Source organism: Xenopus laevis, chromosome 7S, assembly GCF_017654675.1.
Source record: "Xenopus laevis strain J_2021 chromosome 7S, Xenopus_laevis_v10.1, whole genome shotgun sequence".
In the NCBI taxonomy this organism is placed as follows: Eukaryota; Metazoa; Chordata; class Amphibia; order Anura; family Pipidae; genus Xenopus; species Xenopus laevis.
This window is the reverse complement of record NC_054384.1, coordinates 24,915,429-24,928,637: the sequence shown is the minus strand read 5'-3', so window position 1 is coordinate 24,928,637 and position 13,209 is coordinate 24,915,429. Positions and strand designations below refer to the sequence as shown.

The following is a 13,209-nucleotide window of genomic DNA, read 5'->3' as shown; positions in this document are numbered from 1 at the left end:
AGATAAAATGTGCTTTTTTTCTAAAAATTTAAAATTGTTGTGGTTGAGAAAAATTCAGAAGTTTGGCCTAATTTAACTGCGTGTTTTTTGAATTCCCTTTTTTACTTAGACTCGCTAACTGAAGAAACGAGGCACTGGTTTTGGTGTCTTATAAATATTACATAAGAACAGACCTGAACAGAAATAAAATAAATAATAATAATTAGTGATGAGCAAAAATAAACTCTAAGGGGAAAATTTACTAAAGGGCGAAGTGGCTAACGCTTCGCACTTCGACGATTTACTAACGGTAGCTGCCGTAATTTCGCTGGCATAATTTCACCAAGTACACAGGCTCTGGCGCAACTTCGCACTCTAACGCCAGTCGAATTCTCGGTCTGGCGAAAGAGCGTTACTACGCAAATTCACAAAGTTTTTGATTTTACTGACCGTTCCCTCTATCGCCAGACTTGCCTTCGCCACCTCAGACCAAGCGAAGTGCAATAGAGTAGATAGGAGTTCCTCAAAACGCTGGCGTTTTTTCCTATTTAAAGGGTGATAGGCTGAAAAAGATCGTAAATTTTTTTTGGGGGTATCCTCCTTCCCCCCTACATTTGCTAACATATGGCACCTAAACTATACTGTGGGCACATGTGTAGGGCATTATAACAACTTTATATAATTTTATTAAGGTTCCCTGGCCTTGTGTAGTGTAATCTATTTGCTGCAGCATATACGGCCATTGTACTTTAACTGCACGCCGTATGCTAATTAGCCAACGCTAGCGTAACTTCGAACTGCTGAGCGTAATTTCGCTGGCGTTCGGTACCCTGTGCACAACTTCGGAACTTCGTGAATTAACGTTGTCCAGGCGAATTTAGGCCTGGCGAAGTGCACAAAGCCATCGATGGCGAATTTTCGGCAAAGTGAAAAAGGTCAGATTCACCCATCACTAATAATAATAATAAGGACTGTTTCATTACTCAGGTAAGCTGTTACCCTGCTTCTAAGGTCACTAACCCAGGCAACTCATAGCAATTTAACTCTCAGCCTGAAGACCAGAACTAGAGGACTGACTACAGAGACCATTTTTTAAAAAAAAATAATTTCCAGGGGTCATTTATTATTTAAACATTGACTATGATTTTTCATAAATGGCATAACTTTTAGGCTACTGTCATTGCACGCAAAGAACTTTCTGGCCAAAATCCATTCTGTGTATAGGCTGACTTGGGGTTTACAGTCCTGCCAGTGCAAACAAGTATGCCAAATCTGTGACAGTAGCCTAAAGGTTCACTAATAATATTCAGGGGATTTATATAAGTCCAAATCTTTCTGATTATTTTATTTAAAAAAGTCTGACCAAACTAGAATCCATGATTTCACCTTATTTATTATTAAAAAAGCACAATTTAAAAACTTGGTAAAATCGAGTGAAAAACCGAATTGTATGTTTTTTTCTGATCTTTTCGCTTGCTTTTTTGTGTCTTTTTCCCAAAAAGTCTGAATTTTTTCATATTTTTGCCTGAAAAGCCCAAAATAGCCAGATTTTCAGGATAATTCCAGAGCAGACCAAAGAAACTTCCAAATAGGATAGGGACCTCTACCATTGAATTACAGTGGTGTGAAAAACTATTTGCCCCCTTCCTGATTTCTTATTCTTTTGCATGTTTGTCACACAAAATGTTTCTGATCATCAAACACATTTAACTATTAGTCAAAGATAACACAAGTAAACACAAAATGCAGTTTTTAAATGAGGGTTTTTATTATTTAGGGAGAAAAGAAATCCAAACCTGTGTGAAAAAGTAATTGCCCCCTGAACCTAATAACTGGTTGGGCCACCCTTAGCAGCAATAACTGCAATCAAGCGTTTGCGATAACGAGTCTTTTACAGCGCTCTGGAGGAATTTTGGCCCACTCATCTTTGCAGAATTGTTGTAATTCAGCTTTATTTGAGGGTTTTCTAGCATGAACCGCCTTTTTAAGGTCATGCCACAACATCTCAATAGGATTCAGGTCAGGACTTTGACTAGGCCACTCCAAAGTTTTCATTTTGTTTTTCTTCAGCCATTCAGAGGTGGATTTGCTGGTGTGTTTTGGGTCATTGTCCTGCTGCAGCACCCAAGATCGCTTCAGCTTGAGTTGACGAACAGATGGCCGGACATTCTCCTTCAGGATTTTTTGGTAGACAGTAGAATTCATGGTTCCATCTATCACAGCAAGTCTTCCAGGTCCTGAAGCAGCAAAACAACCCCCGACCATCACACTACCACCACCATATTTTACTGTTGGTATGATGTTCTTTTTCTGAAATGCTGTGTTACTTTTACGCCAGATGTAACGGGACGCGCACCTTCCAAAAAGTTCAACTTTTGTCTCGTCGGTCCACAAGGTATTTTCCCAAAAGTCTTGGCAATCATTGAGATGTTTTTTAGCAAAATTGAGACGAGCCTTAATGTTCTTTTTGCTTAAAAGTGGTTTGCGCCTTGGAAATGTGCCATGCAGGCCGTTTTTGCCCAGTCTCTTTCTTATGGTGGAGTCGTGAACACTGACCTTAATTGAGGCAAGTGAGGCCTGCAGTTCTTTAGATGTTGTCCTGGGGTCTTTTGTGGCCTCTCGGATGAGTTGTCTCTGCGCTCTTGGGGTCATTTTGGTCGGCCGGCCACTCCTGGGAAGGTTCACCACTGTTCCATGTTTTTGCCATTTGTGGATAATGGCTCTCACTGTGGTTCGCTGGAGTCCCAAAGCTTTAGAAATGGCTTTATAACCTTTGAAATTGAACTCAGGTGTGATAAACCACAGTTAAGTTATTTTTTAACAAGGGGGGCAATCACTTTTTCACACAGGCCCATGTAGATTTGGAGTTTTTTTTCTCCCTTAATAACGTAAACCTTCATTTAAAAACTGCATTTTGTGTTCAATTATGTTATCTTTGACTAATAGTTAACGGTTTTTGATGAGCAGAAACATTTAAGTGTGACAAACATGCAAAAGAATAAGAAATCAGGAAGGGGGCAAATATTTTTTCACACCACTGTATATACAACCTCGGCAAATCTGAGATGGCAGATATTCAGGTTCAGACATTTTGCAGCCGTGGTGTACTGTATAATAAATCTCCAAAAAATTTAGTCTTTTTCCACTATAAATTCAGATTTTATAGTTAAAAATAACTCTTAATTTTTTGAGTTTTTGGCATTCAGACTTTAATAAATTACACCCTCAGTGTCTTCAACTCAAAACAAAAGTTCAAACAAAGGGGTATGTAAATCAAAATTAACATTTTTGTCTAATGAAATTAAATGTAATTTGAAGCAAAATTCCACAGGTCTGTTTGCTTCTGCTACACTGTTAAAAAGGACAAAACCACCAGTGCAGAGAACAGACAAGGGATAGACAGTTACTCCTTTCAGATGTTCAAATAACTAAATTAAAAATTTGAATGACTGTGTATTAGAAAGTTTCTTAGAATTACATTTTCTTTCATTAGTCCAGTCACTTTGAGTCTGAATCTGTGAATCGAGGTCGTTTAGCATATTGTAATACCTTTTTAGAAGAATAATATAATAAGAGATAGGAACACATAATTATACCTTGCAAATATGTTTCTTGTAAATGTTTATGCGACTGTTTCTCAGAAAACATGATGTTCATCTGTAAATATTACAACTGCAACAATAACAATCCAGGGAATAAACTTATGGGCTCGTTGATAGTGTGTCTGTACTTTGCAAACTCATTTTTAAAATATTAATACTCCTATGCTTGCATATACAAAATAATGCAAAAAAAAAAATACAAAATATTAGAGTGCCCCTATTTATTTGCATTGGTGCAGTACAGTTCTTCTCTTTAGAGGCATAAGGAGCAGGGTTGTATTTATATATAAGAGTCTGTGGGCTTGTGCCTAGAGAGGAAGCTTTAGTGGGGGGGGGGGGGTTCGATAAGTGCCGTTGTATTAAAATAAATAATTCTACTGTTCACCACTAGGGGGGACTAGTGGGAAGTGTGGGTAACTTATCCTCTAGTGACCAGTATGCAAGCTGTACTGTGCACTGACCACCAAACAGAGTCTGTCGCATTGGATGCAACTGTGGCAGAAACACCTCAGAGAGTGGCTTGAATTATGGGCTGCATTATGATGAATACAGAGCATGTCAATTTGCATCCAAAGCATTGCATTTGTAAATGGCTGCTCTAGTTCTGAACATACCGTATCAATCCTTCTCCTATTTTACTTTTAGCTAATTCAAGAAAAACAACCTCCAACCGGCCAACAAGTGAAACAAACCCAAACAACTTCCTGATCCCAAAAATATCTGTGTATGGATTCGAGCTTTACTATATAAATAAACGCAATAAGCTTGATTTAACTTGCTAAAAAACATCTTATTCTATAGAATATCTGATATATTTGCCAGTGTATCCTCCTTGCGGAATTCAGAATCAGAACTTGTTAATATGTTCTAATATTAGTACAATGACTTCGAGATGAATTCCTGAAGACATTCACTTGAAATATGACATCACATTGTCTAGCCTACTCTAGGCACCATTTTATATTTGAGAACAAAACCTAAAGGTTTTTGTCCACAAATATGTTTTATCAAATATGTTTTATCAAATATGTTTTATCAAGAAGTGAATTCAAGGAAATTTTTGAAGTGAAAAAATTCAAAATTCAAAGTAATTTTTTTGGATACTTCAACCATCGAATAGGATACTACGGGGCTCATTTACTTAGCTTGAGTGAAGGAATAGAGGGAAAAAACTTCGAATTTCAAATGTTTTTTTTGGCTACTTCGACCATCGAATGGGCTACTTCGACCTTCGACTTCGATTCGAACGATTCGAACTAAAAAACGTTTGACTATTCGACCATTCGATAGTCGAAGTACTGTCTCTTTAAAAAATACTTCGACCCCCTAGTTCGCCACATAAAACCTACCAAGGCCAATGTTAGCCTATGGGGAAGGTCTCCATAGGCTTCCTAACAATTTTCTGATCGAAGGATAATCCTTCGATCGATGGATTAAAATCCTTCGAATCATTCGATCGTAGGAATAGCGCTAAATCCTTCGCCTTCGATATTCGAAGTCGAAGGATTTAAATTCGGCAATCGAATATCGAGGGTTAATTACCCTCGATATTCGACCCTAGGTAGATTTGCACCTACGACTTCGAATTTACTTCGAATTCGAGTCGAAGTAAAATCGTTTGAATATTCGACCATTCGATAATCGAAGTACTGTCTCTTTAAAAAAAACTTTGACTTCAATAGTTTGCCAAATTAAATCTGCCGAAGTGCTATGTTAGCCTATGGGGACCCTCTAATGCATTTTTGCAAGTTTTTTGTAGTCGAAGTAAAATCGTTTGTTTGATCAATGAACGATTTATTCGTTCGATCGAACGATTTTACTTCGACCTCAAAACCGTCAAATTCGGTAAAAAAAACTTTCATTTCGATATTCGAAGTCGAAGTATAGCCATTCGATGGTCGAATTTCGAAGTAAATTTCACTTCGAAATTCGACCTTTGATAAATCTGCCCCTATGTGTTTCAATTTAATTACACATTTCCTGGATTCTAGACTCTGGAACATACAATGCTCAATAATTTATGTTTGTTGATATGTGGATTTGGTTAAAAGAATAAAATGTGTTTGGCAAAAATCCGTTTGCAAAAAGTATTTGCAATGTTTTTTTCAGTTGGATAGCTACTGAGGTTATGACCAGCGCCGGATTCGCTGGGCGGGCACCCTTAGGCCATGCGCTCCGGGCCTGGTTATGACTCGCAACATGGTGATTGCAGGTCTCTGCATTGAATGCTGGATAAAAACTGGCACTTGGTGAGGGAACAGAGTCAGTAGGTGAAACATGGTCTCATGGTAGATGTTAAGGACCGGTCCCTGATATGGGCTACACCTGCTAACACTCCTCGAATATCTGAATGGTGTGCAAGTTAAGGGGGAGAAGGAGTGGTTGAGGTTTCACGTTCCTCCACCCCTCTGAGAAGAAGAGTGCCCTGGGCCAATCTATTCTTAGAATAAGAGGTGCACCACCCTGGGGTTTGAAGTAAGTGCCATTGTAATGTATAATACAAAAGTGGGAATACAAATTAACCATCAATTTCAAAATCATTTTTTATAAATTAGCTTTAAAGGGGACATCTGCCTAAACAAAAATGTTAACATCATGAAAGTAAATGTTATTCTAAGCAACTTTCCAATATACATTAATTTAATCATTTTAAAGTTATTTGTTTATTAATTGAAAGCAGTCATTTACAATTGCCTCCTCTCCTATTTTGGAAGTCAGCTCTCTCCCAGCCAAGATCCCAAATCCCGCAATGCCTTGCAAGTTCTGTAATTATTTAACCTGAAAAGATGTAGAAAGACTGCGTGGAAGGCATTGCAGAGATTAATTTTTATATAGGTATGGAATAAATATATATATATATATATATATATATATATATATATATATATATATATATATATATATGTTAGAAAAGTGCTCTGGAAGGTCCCGATAGGCTAACATTGCACTTCGGTAGCTTTAATGTGGCGAAGTATGAAGTCAAAGTTTTTTTTAAAGAGACAGTACTTCAATTATCGAATGGTCGAATAGTAAAACGATTTTTACTTCGAATTCGATTGAATTTGACCCATTCGATGGAATGTTTAATGCCTGGGATTTTACAATAATTTGGAACACATCTAAAAGTCAAAAACATTAAATGGGGGTGTTTACTGAAACTCTACTTTTTCATTAAAATAAACTCAGCCTAACTCCAATCCATGAATTTAGCTTAATTTTAAAGAAATCAGGTTGAAAAAGTCAGGCCAGGAAAAAAACTAGAAAAAATCATGCAACAATTCTAATCCTATGCCGCTTTCGAACTGCTACCTGACAAGAAATTTGAATTAATCAACTTTTCGGGCAAAAAACAAAAAACACCCCAAAACACCCAAAATTCGTGATGGTTAAAAACATCTTCATATGGTTAAAGGGACAGCTGCCATTGACTTATACATTAATTTGATAGGTTTTAGATGTAATATTTTCAGATTCAGACTTTCAGCAGCTTAAGGGCATAATAAATCTCGAAAAATTCAAGGTTTTTTTTGTGAAAAATGCATTTTGAAAAAAAAATTTTTCAGAATGAATCAGTTAATGGTGCTGCTCCAGCAGAATTCTGCACTGAAATCCATTTCTCAAAGGAGCAAATAGATTTTTTTATATTCAATTTAGAAATCTGAGAAATCTGGGGCTAGACATATTACCAATTTCCCAGCTGCCCCAAGTCATGTAACTTGTGCTCTGATAAACCTCAATCACTCTTTACTGCTATACTGCAAGTTAGAGTGATATCACCCCCTCCCTTTTCCCCCCCCAGCAGCCAAACAAAAGAACAATGGGAAGGTAACCAGATAGCAGCTCACTAACACAAGATAACAGCCAGGTCCCGACTCCTGAGCATTCTGGATTTTTTAAGATAGTACGATCGTACTTCGAATCGTACGATCGTACAATTTTACAAAAAATCCTTCGACTTCTCCAAACTTAGCCAAATACTGGCTATAGCTTCTAGGAGGTCCCCATAGGCTAACATAGCAATTCGGCAGGTTAAAGTTGTCGAAGTCAACGTTTTTTAAAGAGACAGTACTTAGATTTTCGAATGGTAGAATATTCAAAGTATTTTCAATTCTAATCGAATTCGAATTTGGCCTATTCGATGGTCAAAGTACCCAAAAATTACTTGACCTTTGATAAATGTGCCCGTTAATGTATAACCAGGAATACAGTACAGACATTGTTACTATAACCACAGCCACATTAATAAGATCCAGTCCCTGAGTCACTATGCTTATGAATAGTTAATGAACAATTTGAAAGGACATCATATTTTTCATAAATAGGACACATACTGAGTCTGAAAGTGTTCTTTTTTCCTCTAATTGAACAACATCATATTACTGTTAAAACGTTCATTGGCTGAAAACATTATTGAGCTGATTACTCAGGCTGTGGTATGAAATAATTTTACAAGAATTACTGCTGGAATGCAAGGTCTTCTAAGCTAGGATAACATGCCTGACTGCTGATTCTCAATTTTGCTTAATCACTTTACATTTTTACATTCCCTGTAAATTAGTACGTTGATTTTAAACTGATTCCCAGAGTTTAGAAGTGTGACCTAGGAGAAGAGGAGAAAAAACACACTTAAAGGAGAACTAAACCCAAAAAGTGAATATGACTAGAAATGCCCTATTTTATATACTGAATTTATTGAGCCAGCCTAAAGGTTCATCAGTCTCTATAGCAGTAATGGTCCAGACCTTCAAAGTTGTCACAGGAGTTTCCCATCTTTCCCATTCTGTTAGGAGTGTCTGTGACACGCACATGCTCAGTAGCCTCTGAGCAGCTGTTGAGAAGCTTAAGGGTCGTCATAAATCATCATCATGTAGAAAATGAGGTTGGCCTGTTATATAAGCTGATGCAACAGGGCTGATTATTACTTATCAGCCTGATATTGTGACATTTACATATATATATATATATATATATATATATATATATATATATATATATATATATATATATATATATATATATATATATATATATATATATATATATATATATATATATATATAATCCCATAGCAGAAAGTCTCTGCAAAAAAATTTGTTTTCCTTAGGAGATCTTTCTAAAATCAGACAGCAGCACAGAGCATGTGCAGTGAATCAGCAGAAAAGAAGATGGGGAGCTACTGGGGCATCTTTGGGGGCACAGATCTTTACTGTTAAAGGGCTCTGGTTGCCTTGGGCTCGTATAGAAGCCCAAAACATAATGTATACATTTTCTGCCCTACTTCTTTAGTTAAATTTTAGTTCTCCATTAAGGATTTGTAAATTGGGACCCGAAGTAGAAGATTCCCTGTTTTCCACTCAACATGAGCAAGTTCTAAACTAAAAGATCAGTTGTCTGAAAACTCAGAATTACAGGAAGACCAAGTCCCATAATTTACATTTTAATCAAACAATTCAACTTTTTTAAAAATGTTTCCTTTTACTCTGTAATAATAACACAGTACCTTGTACATGATTTGAAAGTCTTAAAGAAAGGAGATCTAAATTACGGAATGATCCCTTATCCAGAATACCCCAGGCCCCAAGCATTGTTCATAATAGGTCCCATACCTGATCTATAGTGTCAACCTTCCATTATCTTAACCATTAAAGGGGTGGTTCACCTTCATGGTAACTTTAAGTACTGTATGTTATACAATGGTCAATTCTAGACATCTTTTCGGTTGGTTTTCATTATTTATTTTTTATGGTTTTATAGTTATTTGCCTTTTTCTTTTGATTCTTTGCAAATTTCAAATGGGCGTCGCTGACCCCTTCTCAAAAACAAATGCTCTGTAAGGCTACAAATGTATTGTTATTGCTCATTTTTATTACTCGCCTTTCTATGCAGGCTTCTACAATTCATATTCCAGTTTCTTATTCAAACCAAAGCATGGTTGCTAGGGTAATTTAGACCTTAGCAACCAGATTGCTGAAATTGCAAACTGGAGAGCTGCGAAATAAAAAGCTAAATAACTTAAAAACCTTAAATAATAAAAAATGGAAACCAACTGCAAATTGTCAGAATATCACTCCCTATATCATACTAAGGGGTATATTTATCAAAGAGTGAAGTTAGAGATCGCCACAGTCCTCCAAAGTGAAATTCCGCCACTCTCCATTAATTTTTATGGGATTTTGAAAGGCATATTTATCAAAGATGAACTTTCACCCAACTGATAAATACTCTTTTAAAAATCCCATAGAAATGAATAGAGAGTGGCGGAATTTCATTTTAGAGGACTGTGGGGATCTCTAACGTTACTCTTTGATAAATATACCCCTAAAAATTATCTCAAAGGTGAACAACCCCTTTTATTCAATCTGGGCCCTGATATCTTTTGTTGAACCAGCTGAAGGATCCCTCAACATTTTTTGTCTGTACATTGCAGGAGTAGTTTGCTCAACAAGATGCTGCTCCACTAGTACAGGGGGTGAGAATCCTTTTTAGCATTTAGGTTAAATACCTTTAATTATAGCCCTAAGGAGTTGTTGAGTCACTGACTTAACAAATCTCTTAAAGACATTGGGGGAAATGTAATAAAAGTCATAAACTTAAAAAAAAACAATCCTATTAAAAAAAAAAATCAAAAATTAGCATTTTGCAATTCCATAATCATTTGGCAGTTATTGACTTATAGGAGAAGGAAAATCTTTAAGCACTTGGGGGTGCCAAATGTTAGGCACCTCCAAGTGAATGTGTTTATTACCTGAAACCCCAGGCCGGTGCTCCTCTCAGCAGAAAACTGCACCGGTCTGGGGTTATACCAGTGAGCACCACGGAACGATCCTTTTCCGGCTTCTTCTTTCTTCAAATTTCCCGGGGCAGACGCATGCGCAGTAGAATGAAATAGCCGTCTTTTTAGTTGGAGTTCAGATTTTCATTCTAATGCGCATGCACAGCCGCTCGAATAAAGAAGAAGCTGGAAGAGGATCACTCCGTGGTGCTCACTGGTATAACCCCGGGCCGGTGCAGTTTTCTGCTGATAGGAGCACCGGCCCGGGGTTTCGGGTAAGTCGAATGTTAGGGGGTGCCTAACATTTGCCACCCCCAAGTGCTAATCGACTTTCCTTCTCCTTTATGGAGTGCATTTTTTAAAAAGTTTTCTTCAGAAACTGAACTAGAGGGGGGCGGGCCCTGGTGCAGGACGCGCAGCCGGGCCCCCTGCCCCCCTCCGTAAACCCGGAACTGCCCGGGATATGCACGGCGCACAGACTGCCGGGGCGCCCTGAGGGGGTGCGGGCCCTGGCCCGCTCGCACCCCCTGCTCCCCCGGTAGTTCCGCCCCTGGTTTTCTTAAACATGGCATTGGTTTGTTGATCAAAAATAACTTTTCAGGAAGAAATGTTATTACATACATATATAAAATATGCAATTTTGCACTGTTGCATGTGATCGCCAAATACTTTACAAAAGCTAAATTAAATTCATCCAAAGGTAAAATCTTTGGCATCCAGCAATCATTTTTCACATATTTTTTTTCATGAATGACTTGTGTTACATTCCCCTATTAATGCTTTAACACTTTCAAGGAATCACAGAATGAAATCCAGACTGGGAAATAATTATCTAGGACTACACATAGAGCCTAAGAAACACAGGCCCAGATTTGTGGAGAGGCCACCAAGGCAGCAGAATTTTAGGGAGCAACATGCTGCCCAACCACATCCCCATTAGTTCAGAAACACTGGGGATGCACAGGAGATACGATAGTTTTTTTTTTTTTTATTTCTTGTGCACCAGTCCCCATTGCTCTGGTCCCGATGATGAAAATTTGAGAGAATAAATGGGAGGGGACAGGGGCGATGAATGGCAGCAGGCCTGGGGCTCCCAAATCATGTACAAAAAAACATGTCCATTTAAATCTTTCCAAAAACCTGAAAACTATCACTATTTTCTGCTTAAATCATAGTACTATTGGGACAAACATTAGGGAGAATCAAATATCATAGATAGAATTAATGGAAGGAAACAGCAGAATATTGACTGTTCAATGATAACTCAACAAGAACTTCCAAGTAACTGCAACTATCTGATCGCCACAGCATATAAGAATAATGACAGGATATAAACGAAAGTCAAAGTAACCCAATGCCACATATTTCATAAGTAATTCAAATATAACTATGACATTCAACATTAATATCAGTTATTCTTGTTTTGCTTTGGAGGGAGAAGCGATATACAGGCTAAGCCAGAGATTATACTTCAAAAGCAAATACCTAAAATATTCAAATGTTTCTGGCTGCTATTAATCATTATTTGATTTAGATAAGCTATGCAAGAGGAAATTATTTATTAAGCTTTCAAAATAAAGGTAAAATGCAAAAGTGACCCCTGGTGGAAATGTCCTTCATTAGATTTCCCTTTTAGCATTCTCTCATTCAACAAGCCAAATGAAAAGTTGTGAATGAATCTGATGCCCCCTTTGACAGCATGACAAGGACCTTGAAACATACTACGGTATAGAAGAAACCTAAAAAAACATTACCTGTCAATACTTATAACGCATAAAGTCATAATGGAAGCTGTGCAGCACATGACATCCATAGCAATGAAAACATTGCAAAATACGTGCCCAAAGATCCACTCTCCTCCAATGAGATCCGTAACACTGACAAAAGGCATGACAGCTATAGCCACTGAGAGATCAGCCAAAGCCAAAGACACAATTAGATAGTTGGAAGGCTGTCGGAGTTTTTTCACAAAACACACTGATATCACCACCAGGCAATTTCCTGCAATCGTTAACAAAGTGATCAAGGATAGGATGGCTCCGATGAAAAGTTTTTCAATGTGGCCATAATTAAGAATCATCAGTTCCCCGCATTGTGTGTCATTCTCACTGGTAAAGGTAGAAGTTGGAATGGGGCTTGCTGTGGTGGCATCCTGAAGAACCTTAGGCAGACGGGGATCGAAAGATCCAGAAATCATTATAGAGGTGCTATGATCTTTCAGCTCTTCGATGACATAGGATCTGATGTTGCTGTGCAGGTAACTACTATTGATACCGATGACCATGATGATTTATATGGTCCATGTGTAAACCCCCAACTCATTGGGTCTTCAATAATCACCTTTCTGTGTCAATGACCAGATCATAAAGTATTTCCTTTAATACTGCCATCCGTTTGTGTAGTTAAGATAAAATAGACCCAAAAAAAAAAAAACATAACAAAGAGACGAAAAAATTGATTCACGTAACTGACCTGACACCGTCACTTACTGCCATTCTGCTGGATATGAAGTTTACGCAGAGCCCCAGAGGTATCTTTCCAAAACCAGCAAAAGTCCACTTATGGCACAATCTTTGTCCAATGCAGCAAACCTTGTGCACCAACTGCAGAAAGGGTAATGCTTGAGACAAAATAAAAAATAATTAGTAGAGAAATCTTCCAGGGCGATGCATTAGCTTTCTAGTCCAAATGTAGCAAAAGGGATACTGTGCTGCTTGTTCTTCAAAGAAAAGCTACAAAGCATGATGCTACTAGATCTTGAGGGTAGCAGAATAATCATGACTGTCATCACCAGTAGCTCTGGGAATTTTAGTGTTTCCTATGCCTGTTTGATTCCTTGCAGCAACTTAGAGGCAG

At 37.7% G+C, this 13,209-nt stretch overlaps 1 protein-coding gene across 1 annotated transcript in view; it reads right to left on the bottom strand.

Annotated features, from left to right (window-relative positions):
- htr7.S (5-hydroxytryptamine (serotonin) receptor 7, adenylate cyclase-coupled S homeolog) overlaps nt 1–12,777 on the bottom strand; it is a 67,951-nt gene extending 55,174 nt beyond the window's left edge. The window contains exon 1 of the mRNA XM_018228408.2: nt 12,108–12,777. Within this exon, the coding sequence (XP_018083897.2) occupies nt 12,108–12,637 (530 nt within the window). The 5' untranslated portion in view covers nt 12,638–12,777. The remainder of the gene's footprint in view (nt 1–12,107) is intronic.
- Between the last annotated feature and the right edge of the window lie 432 nt (nt 12,778–13,209).